The sequence below is a fragment of the Mastigoproctus giganteus genome, chromosome 5 (genome assembly GCF_048544385.1).
Source record: "Mastigoproctus giganteus isolate SK-2022 chromosome 5, ASM4854438v1, whole genome shotgun sequence".
NCBI classification, from domain to species: Eukaryota; Metazoa; Arthropoda; class Arachnida; order Uropygi; family Thelyphonidae; genus Mastigoproctus; species Mastigoproctus giganteus.
The window spans coordinates 198,575,494-198,595,726 of record NC_143579.1 but is presented as its reverse complement, the minus strand read 5'-3'; the positions used below and the strand labels follow the sequence as shown (position 1 = coordinate 198,595,726).

The window sequence follows — 20,233 nt, the reverse complement described above, 5'->3', positions numbered from 1 at the left end:
TCTCAATAACTTTTATATAATCTATAATATAGGTAATCTATAAGTGAAATATTATGTTCGTAGACATACCAAATTTTTTTAATTAAAAAAAATTTAAAAATTGCTATTAATGTTTGTGGATGTGTACATATATATTTTTTCATTCATTTACAATGGCTATAGTACTGTTGATCAGTTAAGGGCAACAATACCTACAGGTAATCATTCAATTTGGAAATGAGCCATTAGCAGCTATAGTTGTTAATCCACAATTAGTAGTCACTCAGATTACATCACTCTGTTTTCAGTGTAGTGTTTTCTGTGAAATTATAGGGCCATTTTGTTCATTGTATCTGGTGTCTCTTTACTGTAAATTTAATGATCTTACTGATCCTTGGAAAGGATCAATAAGATCACTCAAGGTACAGAGAGAGAGAGAGAGAGAGAGAGAGAGAGAGAGAGAGAGAGAGGAGGAGTTATTAATGTCCAAACCAGTGACTGCTACATTTAATTCAAATGCAGGTTATGTTCCTGGGATGGGGGGGGAAACACCAAAGCTTGGAGTTTCTCTTCCTTGGGGCAGGGAATGATGAATGATCCTACGCATCTGCTGACTTTTCCTTCAATCCATGAAGAGCCATATATTGATATTACTATTTGTTCTGATATGGTTATGACTAGTCTGAGTGGATTAAATGTGCATGACACCATTGTGAAGTGTGATCGCAGATGCATTATGTATGAGTACTGTGTTGAGGGATGGCCTCACATATTAAATCAGTGAAATTTGATGACAATGTTCACCAGAATTTATATGAATTTGTTAATTAGGATCAGTTAAGTGCAAATGAAAAAGCTAAGGTATTAATGGAAGCACTGAAATTGGTTTGTGAATTATCCATGAAGAGGAAGATGGTGAATTATAAATGTATGCCATGGTGGAACTTGGAGCTGACTTTTATGAAACATTAAATGAGAAGTGCCTGCAAAAGATTTCAAAGATCTAGGAAGTTTAATTCTATTGCTTCAGAAGAGGACAAATTGAGATATAGCACTGATCTCAGGAGGAGGAGTTATTCTTCAAAAATAAAACTTTACAAGAAACTGGCATGGCAAAAGTAAGTTTTATCAATAAGGAAATGTTGAACATTGGGATCCATTTATCATATCATTACTGATAAGATCTGCTTTGATAATGTAATGTATAGTGCAAAGGACAGGAGCCAGTTGGGTACTGTTACATGGGTTCAATCAATCAGGCAGATTTTATTTTATTTCAGAAAGACAATCCTGACCTCAATAGTGATATGCTGCTGCTGTTGTTGTTGTGTAGGGTTTTATTGGTGCTTCAGCGACCAATGCTATAATGCACCGTGATATGCAGAATGCTATTTTTGAATGAAAATGAGTGTTATGCCTTGTATGACATGGAGATGCCTTTCTATCATGAAGAACTAAATTATACCATTAGTCTTGTTAAAGATGGCAAAGCCCCTGCAATTGATTTGTTGTAGACTAATATCATCAAACACTTCCATTCTGGATATCCAGGTGTGTTAGTGGATCTGTATAACATGTGCTTAGCTCAGGGAGTTTTTCCTGCAGTTTGGAAGACGGCTCTTCTGAGGGTAATAATTAAGTCTCCGGAGAAGCCCCTGAACAAGCCAACCTCTTACTGCTCTATAGCCATTATTTGCCTATTCTTGATAAAATCTTTGAAAGATTAATTATTATTAAATTTATTGCTAGATATTCTAGTTTAAATTTGATTTCTAGCAAACAATTTGGATTTAAGAAAGACAGTTCTACAGAAGATGCTATAAAGCACATTTTGAATATTGCAGAAAACTATTCAGGAAGGTACATGTTTGGCTTGTTTATGGACTTTACAGCTCATTCGGTGCTGTGTGGAGATCCTTCACAGGGTTAGAACTGCTCTCTGTCCCAGAAACTTGTAAAACACTTTGAGGGATTATTTCTCAGACAAAGAGTGGTGGTACAATCCAGTTTGGTTGGGGAGATCCAAATGGTGGAATGTGGATGCCCACAGGGATCAGTCCTGGGGCAATATATGTATAGTATGGTCTTGGACGAGTTACTTGAGTGCAACGTAGGAGATACTCGTGCTGTTGCTTACACAGATGATTTTTGTGAATTACCTATGTGGTAATTCACAAAAGGAATTAGAGGATAACACTAGTTCTATTTTAAAAGAACTAGCTTAAATGGAGTGGAATACATAAATTGTAAATATCTGAAGAAAAAACTGTGATTATGTTGATGAAAAGCAAGTTAAGTCTGGTGAAGCCTCAACTTTTATGGGGATGTCTCACTAAGGTATGTGTGTAGCATCAGGTACTTGGGCTTAGAAGAAAGGATATTTTTCACAAAACATGTGAAGTATCTGAAACAAAAGGTTAAGTTGTACAACAAACTCCAAGAGAGTTGTTCATGTGAGATGGGGAATAAAGGGCTGACCGTTGAATCTACTATATAAATGTGTCTTTGTCCCAATCATTACTAATGCTTCCAGGATTTGGTTTACTAAAGCAACAAATACTATTACAGTAAACCCTCAATTTAACGGACCCCGATATAACGGATTTTGGATTTAATGGACCAGACAAATATTAATACAGTAATGTACATATTAATCTTGATCATATTCTTTTTTTTAGGTTATACAAAATTTCAGTGTTATTATTAATTAAAAATTAATAATAATTACCTATTTCCATTATTGTTTTGATAATTACCTACTTTTATTTTTATAATCAAATTCAGGAAATTGTTTATTATTCTTTCTGAAAACATGTTCAAATAGCTGTTTTCCCAGATTTCAGATAACAGATAAGAGCAGGCAGTGACTTGTAAGCTGAAAGTGACTTGGGACATTAAACTGCAGGTCTACTGAGACTGTTTCAGTCTCAGTCTGCCTCAAGCTATCATGTGGTCAGGTTGTATACAGAATGTTTCTGTGATTTCTGAATTGTAACTTTATTTATTAAATAATTTTGAAATCCTTACAATTTAAAATGGCATCAAGTGATAGCGGAGTTAAAAGAAAGCATGTGAACGCAAATGTGGCACAGAAATTAGAAAAAGTTGTCTCAGCAGCAAGTGTTTATGAAATTTATGGCGTAAAATAACACACTGTTTCTGATATCTGTAAATCAAAGGCCAAATTGCAACATTTTTCATTAAAATACAGTGTTGATAGCTCTAAAGGTGGTTCTACAGAGGGGAGTAGAAACATGAAAGTTGCGCAAGATAAAAACTACATTAAGAACAATAAAAAAATGTCCCCCCCCCACAGGTTACATTCAATTTAACAGACTTGGCATTAACAGACACCCCTTCTCCCCTATTAGTCCGTTAAATCGAGGGTTTACTGTATTTGTAAACATCTTTTATCAGAAAAAAAAAAGGTTTGTCCTTCTAGGCATAACCCAAGCCTGCTGCAAAGTGTCTATGGATGCAATACAGATAATGTCTGGAAAGATGCCGGCGGATTTATTAGTAATCCACACTGGCTTGGTGTACTATTTGAAGAAAGGCATTCATCTTCAAATGCCCAGGAGGTGGGGGGGGCAGTGTTGGATAGGCAGCAGTTTGCTATGGAAAGGAAAAGCATAAATGATGAGTTTGTAAAAAAATTGCAAGAATGCTGGAACCATTCTGAGAAAGGGCGGGAGACATGTCTTTCTGTCAGAGGTTACCACATAGTACATAGTGTTTAGAGTCAAGCAGCCCCCATTGGTTTCCCACTAGTCTGCAATCGGTTCTCTTGTGTTGAATACAGTATCCTGTAAAGACTAGATAGTGTGTAATATGTAGTTTAGGGTCATGTTGTTTATCTTGCATATTAGCTTAGGGGGGGGAGGGCAATGGAACACACTGATCCTTGGTTACTGTACAAAGCAGAAGGAACCAGGACAGGTAGTAGGGATCAAGTTCTCTGGCTGGGCAATCCCTGGCTCCACCTGAGCTTACCGGGGGGGGGGACTCTTTAAGAAAAAAAAGTTGGAAAAGAGCACGGGGTGACAGTTGACATCTTGGATAAAAGAGAAAGGCAAAGAAGATGGATGATAGGAAGATTTCCAATAAGAAATTGGAAGATAAGGGCCAGAAGGGCACCCCTGTAGAAAAAACTTGCCCTGCATAGGGGAAGACTTAAGAATATAAAAAAATATTAAGGTAAAAAATTTGGGGATAGGAGGGGAAGTGAGCTATGGTCTGAGTTTGTTGTTGAGGATTGCTGTCTTAGGGCTAGGATGCCCTAAGCAAGAGTTTTTGCTCAAGTTGAGCAAATTTTGTTTTTTTTTTTTTTTTGTTTTGTTGTTTGGTTTTTAGGAGCATTAGCAACTAAGGCCATATTGCTCCGGGATATGCGGTGGTCATTCCCCGACCTTTCCGCATCCTCCATATTTGGTGGTGACGGGCTCGAACCCCGGTCTGATCAAGAAGCGTGTGCTACACACTGCTGCTCCTTCCCACCTGGCTACAGAGGCGCCTAGTTGTGCAAATGCCTTTTGACCATATGAAGGTGACCTCACACATTTATCACACCAGCTGAAACCAGTGTCCACATCCCAAGCCATGCTACCAGAAATAAAAACATACAGAGTTAAAGGAAACTTCTGGCACCAATTTAACCATTACACAGTACAGGCATTGTAAAACTAAGACAATATTTTTTCATAACTGCAGTTATTTAAAAAAAAAAAAAAAAAAAAAAAAACAAGATCTTTTGTAACATCATCCCATTTTTAGAAGCTTCATCTATCAATTCACTTAAGAAATTCTCTCAAATAAACAAATGAATAAAGTTTATCTTAGTGTTTACTTTATACTATTGGATCCCCTGAAAAATATAGCAGGTATCAAATTTCTGTAAGCAATGGTGCTCCAGCAGATGTTTTTTATAAAACTTACAGGCCACCCATTTCCATGGCTGCCACAGTGTAGGTAGTGCATAATTGCTCAAACTACAAACCACAGAAGAAAATTATTTAGTGGAACAATTTCAAACAAAACCCAATTAAGGTTTCAAAGATTTTCCAGGATGCTGCAACAGCATGTATGCTGAAATGTACAGTGTTTTTTGCCATTCAGTATATCTATATAACTTTATCAACAATACCTTCTTAATTTCAATCACAAAAGAATTGTTTCAAACTTTTTAACTAATCTATTTATTGCACACCCACTCTGCACTTTTCTCAACGTAAATTCTCAATTTCACTAAGAACACCTGCGTATGACATCCTACTCAGCATTTCTTTCGTTGGGTTACTGTTGGGGGGGGGGATCAGCACAAGCCTAAGGAAAACAGCATTAATTGTCCCTACCTTTCTCCTCAGTTATTTATTTATTATTCAGTATTTACTTAGTATATAAGGGTACTGATAAAAGGATTATATCCACATTCACACACACAGAAGTTTTTAAGAGATGGGAATAACAGTAGTTTATCTTATGGATTAACTCAAGATTTGAGTTAATCCACAAGATAATCCCCCCGCCCCCACAAAGCCTTGCATAACCCCAGGGGCTCACATATGGTTAGTATGGGCTTGGTACACCCATGGTCCTGAGCTGGATATCATCATTCTTCTCTTTCTTCGTGATTCCCTTCTACTTTTAACTTTACTTTTACTTCTACTTTTAACTCTCTCGGGGGAATTTTTTTTTTTTGGTTTGTACAGCATAAGCCTCAAAGTTTCCTTGCACCATGTAGCTAATAATAATAACTCTGCAAGGCTTTTGTGGGGGAAATTTCTATCAGCTTGGCTTGCACTTGTAGGTAAAAGGAATCTGTTTTGTAGAGAAGGGGTACATTTAAACAAAGGTGGTGCAAGAGTTTTTGCCAGTATTATTGAGGATACGTTAAAGGCTCAGGGAAACTGCTAGTTTGGGGAGACAAAAGTAATATAGATATACATTTATCTGATAATATTGGTCAAAGTAACACTTGCACATACCTCAAGAATTCTTGTTCGTTATCACAACTGAACATATCAGCAAGATGTTCTCAGGGCAGAAACGTTTCAAATGAGCGGGTAGCGAACTTAAATAACTTTAAGGGGTGTGTCAGGGTAGTTAGCTATACAACATTGTCTTAATTGTTTATACAGTAATGTCAGAAGTGTCATAAATAAAATAAGTGAATTCGTTAGGACAAGTAACACTGACATAATAGGGCTTACAGAAACCCTGGTGCCACCCAGATATAGGGGATGATGATTTTCAGTATGGTATGTATAATGTATTTAGGAAGAATAGAGATGATAGAAAGGGTGGTGGTGTCGTCATGCTTCTTATCAAAAGCAGCCTGAGCGTGACAAAATTTTTCCGGGATTCAGACATTTCGCGTTTAACGTAGAGTAATAATTAATATTATAGAAATTACAAAATATATTTCATCAAACAAAATCTAACCTTCGTACCTTATGAAAGAAGATAAACAACAGACAAATATAATCATGAAGTATAAGAGATGCAAAGTAATTTACAATTGTTATCAGAATTTTGATACACAAAACTTAAGGACTATCTTCACATACCAAGAAACATAAACATATACTGGTGTGCAAAGCTTAAGGACCAACACTATTTCTAAAGGTTATAACCACAAAATCTTTACTTAAGATACTGTTTACTGATGAGAGTAGATTCAGTCTCAGCAGTGATTCTGGATGTCAGCTAATCTGGTGAGTGGTTGGCACACGGTATCACCTAGCAAACATCACTGAAAGGGATCGATATGGCAGTCAAGGTGTTCTCGTCTGGGGAGGGTTTATCTTGGATGGACTTACACAACTCCAGATACTGGAGTTGTGTAAGTGGAAGATGGTACTGTAACCCGTGCACGCTACTGTACTGAGGTAATCCTACCCCATGTGCGTCTATTACGAGGTTCCATTGGCCCCGTGTTCGTGTTTATGGATGATAACGCCACACCACATTGCACTGCAGCTGTTGATATGCTTTTGGAAAGTGAGGACACTGTTCATATGGATTGGCCTGCCCGTTTCCACTCTAAATCCCATCGGAACACATATGGGATGCTCTGGGGAGATGCCTAGCGGCACGTCCACACCCACCAGAAAATGTTCACCAGCTGAAGATGGTGCTGACAGAGAAATGGATGATGTTACCGCAAGGACTTATCAACAACATTGTTCTAAGTATGGACAGGCGGTGCAAAGCCTGCATTGACATTAGGGGTGGCCATATCTCCTATTGAGGGCCACCTCTTCTCTTTGTTCCATCTTTGGCAGTGATGCATCTGTATCATGGCAGCCAGTGCCATGCTGCCATTTTTGAATCAAGTCCCTCTGTACCGTTTTGTTTCCATTGTTGTGTCGGTGTTATTTCCTTCATAATTTCTGTACCTCATGAGGTTCCTTTGGTATGCCTTTCCCATATCCAGGCCACTCCTATGCTTAAGGACCAATTTTAAGGACCTGACTGGTCCTTAAATTTTGCACACCAATGTAGTATGGCGTAAGATAGTTGGAAGCAAAAGTATAATGAGAGTGGGAGTAATCTACAGGCCAGGTGATTGTGAAGATTATGATGAGAGCCTCTAAATCCAAATGGAATGGGCAAGTAAGCATCAGTATCTTATTATGGGTGATTTTAATTTGCCTCTAACTGATTGGGGCAAACAGGTAGGAAACTCCACATGGGGAAAACATGAACCAGGTGACATAATAGGGCTGACAGTACAGGAACCATTAGCAGGAAGTGATCACGGAGTTCTACGGTAGAGAGAGAAGTAGCAGTAGTTAAAGGCAATGGAATGGGTTATAATTTCAGAAGAGGAAATTGCAATGGCTTAAGATGCTACATGGCCTCTATTAATTGGGTCGATATCTCACAGAGAGCAAATACAATTGAATTATGATATACCTTTAAAACATTAATCACAGAAGCCTTTAATGCTTAAATACCATTAAAAAAGTACTCCACGAGGAAGATTCCAAGTTGGATGAATAATAAAGTTGCCAGATTACTTAAGCAGAAAAACACTGCATGGAAAAGTTACAGAGCAATAAAAGTACTGAAGCTTATAACAGCTACAAATTGATCTGTAATAGTGCCACAGAAAAGTTAGGCTGGCAAAGGCAGATTATGAGAAATCTGCTGCAAAGAGTGGGGATAAGGAATTCTTCACATATATAAATGCAAAGAAGAGAAGGACAAACCAGATCGAACCCTTATGTAATGGATGTGGGATATCATTAGACACCCCAGCTGAAGTTGCAGCTGAACTCAACAGTTACTTTGCATCGATATTTAGAGAAGGAAAACCCTTTGTATCAATTAGAAATTATGGGAGTGAAGTTGAAAAAAAAGTAATTAATGATATTGAAATTTCACATGTTTATTTAATGAAAAAAAACTTTCGGGCCTACAGGCCTGTAAGGTTCCTGGGATTGATGGCATATACCCTATAAACTTAAGGGAGGCGGCACGTGAGTGCATTGAACCATTGAGGCTAATTATGAGGGCATCACTGGACTCAGAAGTGATTCCATTGGACTGGAAAAGTGCCAATGTATCTTCAATACATAAGGGGGGGGTTCTAAGAGTGAAGTGGGAAATTACCGGCCAGTTAGTCTAACTTCAGTAGTACGAAAAATCATGGAGACAATGCTCAAGGGTGGAATTCAGGTTCATTTAGATAGAAATGGAATTCTGAAGAATACTCAGCATGATTTTATAAAGGGAAAATCATGTTTAACTAATCTGATTAGCTATTTTGATAGGGTCACTCAAGAGCAGGACTTAGGGAATAATTTTGACATTGTTTATTTGGTCTCAGAAGCATTTCACTCAGTCCCACATGAGCGGTTACTTTATAAGTTGGAACAGGTTGGAATCACAGGGTAAATCCTTAGGTGGATAGCTGGACGGCTTCAGGGCAGGAGATAGGTTGTGATAAATGGTTATTCCTCAGATTGGGATTTGATGAAAGAAGTGGGGTTCCCCAAGGATCAGTATTAGGACCACTGTTGTTTTTGATTTTCATAAATTACATCTATGAAGGGATAGAGAGCGTGATGTCTAAATTTTCAGATGATGAAAACATTAATAGAGTAGTTAATGATCACTGCCAAGCAGAGCTTCTTCAAAGTGACCTAGATAGACTTCAGGGTGGTCAGAAAAATAGCAGCTATGCTTTAATCCAGCAAAGTGTAAGGTATTGTACCTGGGTAACAGTAACCCCAAAATAACTTATACACTTGGTGGAGTTGAACAAAAGCCGGTAGTGGAGGAAAGGGACTTGGGTGTTACGATAGTCAGACATGAAGTTCTCTGAGCATTGTAGACAGGTTGCAAGGAAAGTCCATGGTGTCCTATCGATGATTTATTGAATATTTTATAGTAGAGATAAGGACGTCATAATCCCATTATATAAGGCTATTGTTAGACCACACTTGGAATATTGCATTCGTATGGAGACAGGAGATAAAGAAAGATATTGTACTTCTTGAAAGGGTCCAAAGACGGATAACTCACCTGGTGAGATCAGCAAAAGGGCATCCATATGAGGAACGACTTTGAATATGTGGGTTGCAGAGCTTGGAAACTAGGCATCTTAGAGGAGACTTGATTGAGGGGTTTAAGGCTATGAGAGGCATAAGTAAAATGAATGAGGACAAAATTTTCAGTTATAAATGATTCTAGAACTAGGGGGCGATAATTTCAAGTTACGGGGATAGATGTTTAGACTGTATTGCAGGAAATTTTATTTTAGCCAGTGAGTTATAAATTACTGGAATAAGTTACCTACATGGGTGGTACAGGCTGACAGTTTGGGGAAATTCAAAGGTCGGCTTGATAATTACCTATGGGAGGAGGGAAACGCATAGATTGTCTATTTCCTTTTCTCTTATTATTATTTTATTTTTATTCTTTTTTTTTTTTTTTTTGTTATTTTATTTTATTTTTATTTTTATTTTTTTAAATTTATTTTTTGTTATTTTATTTATTTTATTTTTATTTTTTTAAATTTATTTTTTGTTATTTTATTTATTTTATTTGCTGCCATAGGCTGCCAAGGAAGCCTAAGCCTATGGCAGCATAAGCCATAGGCTTCCTTGCACCACGTGGCCATTGCTAATACTGACTGGGAGTTAAAATAATTTAATGATAACTGTAGGGAAGCTAGAAGAGAAATTTTTGCAGGTGAAAGTAAAAAAAAACCTTGACTGATGGAATCTATGAGTTGGATTTCTATACCAGGAAAAATTATGGAGTTAGTAATGCAAGTAATCTGGATAAGCTATAAGGCAAATGCAGCATAGATTTCTTAATAGAATAAAATGACTGACCAATCTGATTAGCTATTGTGAGGCTATTACAAAGGACATGAATGCAAAGAATAATTTTGAAAAGAACAATTTACGACATTTGCATAAAATGAAACAGTGTGGCAGTAGTGGTAAGACACTACAGTGGATAAAGCAATAGTTACATGACAGCAGAAAGAGAATAGATATAAATGGCAACTGTTCTTTAAACATTAAATGTTATGGGAAGTTTTCAGCCCTCAAAATGTTTTTAATATTTATTAATAGTACTGATATAGATGTTTTTAGTTTAATATAAGTTTGATGATGATACAAAGATGGGTAGGTGGTTAATGATATTAATTAGGGTAGGCTACTTCAACAACAAGATCTATCTCTCTCTCTCTATATATATATATATATATATATTTTTTTTTTTTTTTTTTTTTTTAGGAGCATTAGCAACTAAGGCCATATTGCTCCGGGGATATGCGGTGGTCATTCCCTGACCTTTCCGCATCCTCCGTATTTGGTGGTCACGGGCTCGAAAAGATCTATATAAATGTTTGGATGGGATGAAAAATGATACTTGACATTTAACGCTGATGAAAGTGCTAGGGGACTGCATTGTTTAATTGGGCTAATAATCCCAGAATACTATTTGGATAGCAATAAACTCAAGATAGCTGACAATGAAAAAAGGCCTGGGAGTAATTGTACGGTCTCTGGGAGTAACTATATATGAAATTATTTGGAGTTGGTTCTGGATAAAGAAGGAAGTGTCTTCTACTTCAGACAAGCTAGAACAGCTCATAAGGTTTTATTGACAATATAGGAACTTTTCTAGTAGAAACAAAGAGGTGAGTATCCCATGCATAAAGTAATGGTTAGGAAACTGGATTCTGTAATCGACATCTGGAATACAGAATACAGGTGTGGAAACTCCATTTTATGAAGAACAGATCACTTGAAAGGTTGCTAAGAAGAGTAAAAGATTAGTTGGGAGGTACAAAAGGTTTTATGTAAATCAAACTGCATGTCATATTAATGATATAAACCAATACAGATATTTAAACCATATGATGTTCACAAAACAAACCGTTTTTTTTTTTTTTTTTTTTTTTTTAAACAGTGTCAAATTTTATGCTGTTGCTTCATCAATTTTATTAAAAATATCTCTGAATTAAGACTTTTCATCACCAAATTAGTGTTAGTATTAGCAAATGATGCAAGAAAGCAAGCTTATAAAGAATCAGCCAAAAAAAAATTTAAAAATCCCGACATCATCTGTCTATCCCCTCCAATAATTTGTCTAGTTCTTCCTTGAATTTATTTAAACTACCCACCACCACAACAGCAGAGGAAAGATTGTTTCAACAATCAATCACCTGCTGGCTGAAGGCAAGCATCCACAAATCTATCCTGCAACCATCCTTCCTCAATTTGAATTTATATCATCTATCATATATAGTCTGAGCAAGAGGAAGAAGGCCATTAGCACTGAGCTTGCTCAATCCATTCAAAGCTATAAATACCTCAATCAGATCACTTTGCAGGTGCCTAGTCTTTAGAAGCTGCAATTTGCAGGACTGAAGCCTTACTTGGTAAGACCATCCTTTTGTTCCCTTCACCAATTTGACTTTGCCTTTCTCTGCACCTGTTCCAGCAGATCTAAATCCTGCCTAAAATGAGGCCTCCAGATCTGTATGTGGTATTCAAGATGCAGCCTAACCATTGCCTAGTATAATGGAAGAATCACCACCTTATCCCTGCTAGCAAGATTCCTGAATATCATTGACAAAACAGTATGAGCTGTCCTGGCAGCCTGTCCTCAGCCTGGGCACAATTATACCCAGGTCTTTTCATTTTCCACTATCATTAGTATAGTACCACAGAGTTGGTAAGAATCTAGGATTATTGCTACCCATATGCAGTACTTCTCATTTGTCAATGTTAAACTTCAGCTGCCATTTCTCAAGACATCTGCCAAATTTTTCTAGATCCTGTTGAAGTAGCTTACCTTGATTACTATCATTAACCATCCTACCAACATTTGTTTCATTTGTAAATGTTCAGTAAATAAATATTACAATGCAGCTGATCTCAGTCTGTCACTTGCAGTCTTGGAAGTAGTCGAAGCAGTATGATTATATGGCAGTATCGCTTTCAGCTTGGTTGAGCACCAATTTCATGACTGCATGCAGCCTTCTCATTCCTAAATTTTCCTAATGGACAGTTAAAAAAATACTAAATACTAGGCTAGAGGCCTCACTGCAAATTGCAGTGAGGCCTCTAGCTTAGTATTTAGTATCTGCAAACTGCAAAAGGCCTCTAGAATGAGTAGAAATGGAGTTTGAATACTGACAAGAAAACTGTCCATTTCCTATATCAAATGCAGTCTGTTAACTGCTTGTTTTAACAAGTTTCCCTAACCTAACTGGATGTAATGAAACCATTGCATATGACTGAATGGAAAACAGTTGTGTATAATTAGTAATGTCAAGAAGAAATCATACTACCTCAAACAACTTGTTTTATTTATAGTAAATAACCAAGACTATATAAAGGATCTAAAACATAGCAGCAAATGACCCTAGCTTTAATAAACCAAAAATTTTCAAATTTAGGTAAATTTAACCAAATCTTTTGAAACAAATCAAAGTATCTATCTGCCTGTTAAGGAAGGTTAAATTTAGGTTAAATTAAACTATGCTCACTGCTTCTAATTTAAATACATACATTCTTTTCATTTTTATAAAAAATCAAATTTTATAACAACTTGTCTACAAGTGATCTTGTCAACAGACAATTTAATTGGGTAGCAAATGTCAGTAACAGAAGCAACCAATTAAAAAAGAAAAACATACAAAGAATTTAATTATCAAGAAACCATCTAATATGGTTCCTCAATAATTAATATTCAAATTATCCATCTGATATTGTGTATAGTTTGCATGTGCTCATAGATGGCAGTAATGTCAGGGAAGGTTAACATGTTCAACCTTGCCTGTCTGCCTCCTACCTCTCAGTAACGGAAAGAAGTTTTAGTGTGAGCAATACACAGTTTACCTCCCTATCTACAGCATGTTGTTTTTTTTCTTCTGTGTTTTGCTTAGCACTGTTCTGTTAAAATGAATGGTTTACAACAAACACTCAGAAGAAAATCTACAGCCTGTTTGTTTGTTTGGATTTTTTGGCACATTAGCAACTAAGGCTACAATGCAATGCACCAAGGCCAGGTAATATCAGAAGAAAATCTACAGCATTACTAAACATGCATATTCTCTGTACTTTGTTGCAAGATTGGTGATCAGGATAAAGCTCAGGTTCCACACACATGCTGTATTACCTGCACCAAAAATCTGAAGTTGTGGTTAACTGGGAAAATTAAAAGAATGCCTTTTACTTTTCCTATTTGTGATAAGAACTGCACAACTATGCTGATTAATGGTATTTCTACATGACAAAAATATCAGGGATGTTCAGAAAAAGCAAGCATAGCATCAAATATCTTAATGTATCATCTGAAATAGGCCTTGTTCCATATGATGAAGGCCTGCCAATACCAGATCATCCAAAATAATAAGATAGGGGAATCAGTGATGGACATAGCTAGAATTCAAGTCTTGCAAACTTTGCTGGACTGTCTACTTTCAGAGGTTTGGACCATCAACCAGAAAATTATAATTCACAAAGTGTTTTCAAAATATTTCATTGTGGAAGATGGTATGTGTTTCTGTAAAAATATTAGTGGTCTTCTGACGCGGGGATTGACAATGATCATAATGATTAGCTTATATTTATTGATGCCTCAAAATTAAGTTTACAAGCAATTTACTGGAAATGCAATCCCATCAGTTCCTCTACTTCATACTGTTGGCTTGAAAGAAACATATGAAAGCATGTCAAAGATCTTGAGTGAAACAAGGTACCGTGACTACCAGGAATGTGTGTGGTGAGGTAACTGGATTACTTACTGGTCTAGAGGGAGGTCTCACAAAATACTGTTGTTTTCTATGTTTGTGGGAGAGTAATGCAACAGAATATCATTATACTTTATACACTATGCAGCAGTGGGAAAAGAGGGATGAATTTTTAACAGGGAGAAGTAATATTTTATAGTACTTCTCCCTGGTATTTTAGGAAGAATGTAGACCAGTGGGACAGGTGCAGAGAAGGGCAATGAGATTGGTAAAGGGAATGAAAGGGTGGTCTTACCAAGACAGGGTTCAGTTTTGAAAATCAAAGCACCTTGAACAAGTTCAATGCTGATGGCATTCTTCCATTTGCTTGGAAAAGACATGAGGAGCATGAATTTAAATTGAGGAAAGATGGCTGCAGGATGTGCAGAGAGGTTTGCCTTCAGCTAGTGGATGGTTGATCATTGGAAGAAACTTTCATCAAGTGTTGCGAAATGGGCAGTTTGAATAAATTCAAGGAAGAACTAGGCAAGTTATTGGAGAGGTGATGTGGGAGGTTTCTTTTTTTTCTTTTCTTTTTTTTCTGGCTGATGCTTTATAAGCTTGCGTCATGCATCATGTGCCACTATTACTACTACTAATAATAATAATAATTATTATATATATATATATATTTAATAATAATAGTAACAACAACTTACAGAAGTGTTTTCCAATGTAACAAAGGGTATATCTACCAGGGGCAAAAGCTGATAACGTTGTAGAGCAGATATCTTTTAAGGGCACAAAAGGTGATATTGTTGTACACGTCAGACCTAATGACATTAAGAGTAAGAGATCTGCAGATTTACTCAACGAGTACAGGTCAATATTGAAAAAAAAGTCGCGAGTTACGCTTGAACGTGAAAGTGTCTGCAATTCTACCGAGACACAATAGGAAGGAGTATATGATGAGAGCCTTGTCAATCAATTCGGCTCTGGAGAGATTGTGCAAGGCTCAAGGGGTAGAATTTTTTTTCAGCCTGATCTGAGCTTGTTGACAGGAGAGACTGCTTCTACAGAGATGGGGAACACTTAAACAGAAAGGGTGCAAGAATATTTGCTGATGCTATTGAGGCACTGTTAGGTGGGTGAGAAAACTGCTAGCTTGGGGAGAATACAGAGACTAAACGGTTAACAGTGGCTGCAGGCAGAGGCAAAAGTGATTCTTGCACTGCTTCTATTAGAATGAGCAGCACCCTGGAAAGCAAGGCAATGGAGATTTCCAGGACTGCTGGAAGTCATAGTGGAACAAATAAATACATGGGCTGTGTAACTAAGAGTAGAAACAGATGCATGTATACTTGTTATTTGGTTTTTTAGGAGCATTAGCAACTAAGGCCATATTGCTCCGGGATATGTGGTGGTCATTCCCTGACCTTTCTGCATCCTCCGTATTTGGTGGTGACGGGCACGAACCCCGGTCTAATCAAGAAGTGTGTGCTATGCACTGCTGCTCCTTCCCACGAAGGCACCGCATGTATACTGCATGTACACCAATGCTAGGAGTATAGTTAATAAATTTTATGAGCTTGAAGTGCTAGTCAAGACATCAAAGGCAGATACTGTTGGGATATCAGAGACATGGTGTCACACAGACATAAGCAGTGCAGAATTGGAATTTGGGGAGTACAATGTGTACAGAAAGGATAGACAGGACAGGAAGGGAGGAGGGGTTATGCTGTTAGTTAAGAAACACATAAAATCTAAGGAAGTGAATCCAATTGATGTTGGTGGACAATGGAATGTTGAGTATGTTTGGTGTGAAATAAGCACTGGGAAAGGAAAAATGAGAGTAGGTGTGTGTGTTATAAGCCTAATGAATCTGATGAGTATAATGAGAAATTAGCAGAGAAATAGAGTGGGACAGTATATCAGAACGTCTTATAATGGGGGATTTTAACTTTCCAGATATTGACTGGAACTTGTGGGTTGGTCACTCACACACTAGCAAGACTTTTGTGGATTTATTGGATGACTCTACAGCAACATGTTCAAGAGGCAACCAGGTGGGAGTAATACTCGATCTGATTATCAGCAGTGATTATTCATGCATTGAGAATTTGCATATAAAGAAAACACTGTGTGACAGTGATCACAACGTACTGATGTGGGAATTACTTATAGCTGTAACTACCATCACGGCTAAAGGGAAGCACTATTGCTTTGAGGAGGCTTCCATCCTGCAGTGGGTTGATAATGGCTGCACTTTACTTTTTACTATTGCTTTCGTAGTGGGATTAACTGATGATGTTACCAATGTTGAACTCTAAATGGGAAGCTTTCAGAGACTTAATTTTGGAGGCTACTAGGCTTTTCATTCCAACTAAGAAATACTGTTCAAGATTTAGGCCTAAATGGATGTCAGATGAATTAATGAGGCTCATGGCAGAGAAGAAAAATGTATGGGATGCATATAAATTATCAGGTGACACAGAAGCCTATGGCAGATATAAATTAGTCTGTAATCAAGTCACAAAGGAGGTTAGACAGGCAAAGGCAGATTACGAGAAATCCTTGGCAAAGGATGCAAAGAAAAACAGCAAAGAGTTCTTTACTTATGTGAACTCTAGAAGGAAAGGGATGAATCAGATTGGAAGACTTAACATAGATGGGTTGACTATTGATGATTATGCTCAGGTAGCTGATAAACTGAATGAGTATTTTGCATCTATTCACACATGAGGAGTTATTCAATGAGGGGAGTGCCAAACCCTAGCAGGGAGCTAAGTGATTTTGTAATAACTGAGAGCAAAGTGGAGGAGAAATTGTTGAAGTTAAACACAAAAAAGGCACCTGGGGTGGACGGGATCTATCCAGTTATATTAAAGGAGGCAGCAAAGGAAGTAAGCAAACCCTTAGCCATAATTATGAGAGCTTCCTTGGTCCCCATGGACTGGATGTGTGAAAGTGTATTACCAATTCACAAAGGGGGGGGGTTCAAAAGGTGACACAAGTAACTATAGACCTGTTAGTTTAACTTGTATTCTGGGGAAAATAATAGAATCACTGGTTAAAGAAGCATTGCAAGATCATCTAGACAAGACTGCAGTAATAGTTAAGACACAGCATGGGTTTGTTAAAGGGAGGTCTTATCTGATCAATTTGATTGGATGTGGTCACAAAGGAACTGAATACTAAAAATAATTCTGATATCATACTTAGATTTCAATAAAGCTTTTGATACTGTTGCATATGGAAGACTGCTGTACAAATTGGAGAAGTATGGCATTAAGGATAAGTTGCTACAATGGATAAAGGGATGGTTGAGTGGGAGACGACAGAGAGTGGTAATCAATGGACACTGCTCTGCGTGGACAAATGTTATTAGTGAAGTTCCCCAGGGTTCGGTGTTGGGCCCATTGTTGTTTTCAGTATTTATCAATGATATTGATGAACGTATATCAGGTTTAATGTCCAAGTCTGGAGATGATACAAACGTTGGCAGGGTTGTTAACGACAGTAAAGACAATATGCTACTACAACTGGATCTAGATAAGTTGGGCAAATGGGCTGAGAAGTGGCAACTGAAGTTTAACATTGACAAATGCAAAGTGCTGCATATGGGTTTTAATAACCGAAGAGAAACCTACCAACTGTATGGTACTACACTTAGGGAAGTAGAAAGTGAAAAAGACTTGGGGTAATTGTGCCGTCGAATATGAAGTTTGCTGAGCAGTGCAGAAGGGCTGCCAGGGCAGGTCATGGAGTCTTGTCGATATATAGGAATTTTTTCTAGCAGGAACAGGGATGTGATTATTCCGTTATACAGGGCCACGCCTACAGTACTGTGTACAGGTCTGGTGGTCTCATTTTAGGAGCGATGTAGAGTTGCTAGAACGAGTACAAAGAAGATCAACAAGATTGGTTAGAGGGTGCTCTTACGAAGAAAGGGTTATGTTCTGCAAATTGCAGAGCCTGGATAGTAGGCACCTGCGAGGTGATCTGATTAAGGTGTATAAGGCCTTGAATGGATTGAGCAAGCTGAATACTGATGGGATTCTTCCTCTTGCTCAGGTTAAGAACCTGAGAGGGCACAGATTCAAATTGAGGAAAGACAGTTGTAGAATAGAAGTGCAGAAATTTGCCTTTAGCCAACAGGTGGTTGGTTGGTGGAAAGACTTCCGTCTTTTGTTGTAGAAGTTGATAGCCTAAATAAATTTAAGGCTAAGCTGGACAGGCATTTGGAACAAATGGGAGGTTTTTGTTTTCTTTTTTTTTTTGGGCTAATAGTGCATAAGCTTGCTTTCCTTGCATCATATGCCTCTACTAATGCTAAATGCAAAACTGAAAGAGGAAATTTTTATTGGGCCTCAAACTTCTCAAAGCTACAGGATAATGAACTAGCAGTTGATAATCATTTAAAGCAGTTGTACATGAATTTCTAGGAAGAAGGAAAGAAGATAATTATGACTCTCAGGTGCCAACTTTACTGCATTGTTATAAAGTTGGAGGCTACAAAATGTCTTTGAGAATTCATTTTCTTTATTCCTACCTCAGTTTTTTTTTAATTAAAATTTGGGAGATTTAAGTGATATGCAAGTGTAATGCTTTCATCAAGACATACCCATGACGGTAATGTGATACTAAGATTGCTAAGATAGTGCTGTGATGGGAGATTACTTCTGATTTCTTAATAGAGAGAGCAAAATGGACTATAAGAAAGGAAAAACTCTGGTTAGCAAACATTTCCATGGAAATAGAATGTATGTAGTACATTCTATTTATATGTTTAATTAAAGTATTTTAAAATGAATGATTCATTTTTAAGATACCATATGCATTATTGTATAATATTTGAAATTGGTTGTTCATTAAGTTACTAAAATTTCAGTATCTCTTTTGATGGAGATGAGATAGATACACAATTTTGGTATTTTTGGAATCGGCAGATCAATTTCCTTTAGAATTTACTCCAGAAGTAAAAAAAAAAAAAAAAAAAAAAATTGATGGCCAGTATTATTAGAAGGAATGGACAAATAGAATGTATGTAGTACATTCTATTTATATATTTAATTAAAGTAGAATAGAATAGAATGTATTATTCTATTCTATTCTACTATTTATTATAATTATTATAAAATTTATTTATTATAATTATTTATTTATTAATTTATTAATAAATTTATTTATTATAATTATTATTTTATTTCTTTGATTGATAATGCATACACTTTGTTTCCTTATCTCATTTTGCCAATACTAATACTAGACCAAATCTTTCTTGAACAAATCCTAATATAAAATTTAGCAGCAAAATCTTCACTTAGTTAAATTAAGGCTACTAAAATTAATTGCTAAAATTGGTTTTTGCATTTTTAATTTCAACCAAGCAACTGGTGGGCAGGGGGGATAAACTTTGCTTGTCAAATATTTAATCAATAAAGTACCACATGGACTCAAGAACTAAGGTAATGTTTCTGTTTTGGATAAAATAAAAACAATACAGAGTATTCACACACAAATTTTTGACAAACTATTCGTGGATGAGAAATAGTAGCATTATTTCTTATCCATAATAGCATAAACTTCTGAAAAGATTTCTTAGCAACCACTTGCCTACCTGAGTACCATCATAACAGCTGATACTCCACAGTCCCAGCTGAATTTCTGTTGCACATGAACCAATGGAATCTCCATTGTATTAGGCTCATATTTAGCACTAACATCACCTTTCAGTCCCATTTATATCTATAGAGAGGGAGAAAAAAAAGATAGATTTTCTTCCATGATAAAAACTATTTGGATACAAAGTGAAATTATATACACAGATTAACAAATGAGTGCAGTGAAAGTGTTCACATTCATTACACTCACTTGAAATACACAAAATGTCATCTCATTGCTAATGTGAGGAGTGAGACTTTTTTTTATTATTATTATTTACATCTTACAGAAATTACAGGCAAACTGGCTCTTTCTGTGGTAATGATATAATGCAAAAATTAAGTCTCCTAAAAATCTGGAATTACATGTTCATGTACTCAGTAT

The 20,233-nt window shown here is 36.7% G+C and overlaps 1 protein-coding gene across 7 annotated transcripts in view; it reads right to left on the bottom strand.

Annotated features, from left to right (window-relative positions):
- The window catches only part of LOC150085990 (protein GUCD1), a 272,649-nt gene that overhangs the window by 154,638 nt on the left and 97,778 nt on the right, over window positions 1–20,233 (bottom strand). For all 7 annotated transcript variants that reach the window (XR_016546950.1, XR_016546949.1, XR_016546948.1 and 4 more), the window contains one exon: window positions 19,806–19,933. Coding sequence is in view for 3 of the 7 variants with exons in the window: in XM_090373639.1 (XP_090229765.1) it covers window positions 19,806–19,927 (122 nt within the window). In the remaining 4 variants the exon portion in view is untranslated. The remainder of the gene's footprint in view (window positions 1–19,805; window positions 19,934–20,233) is intronic.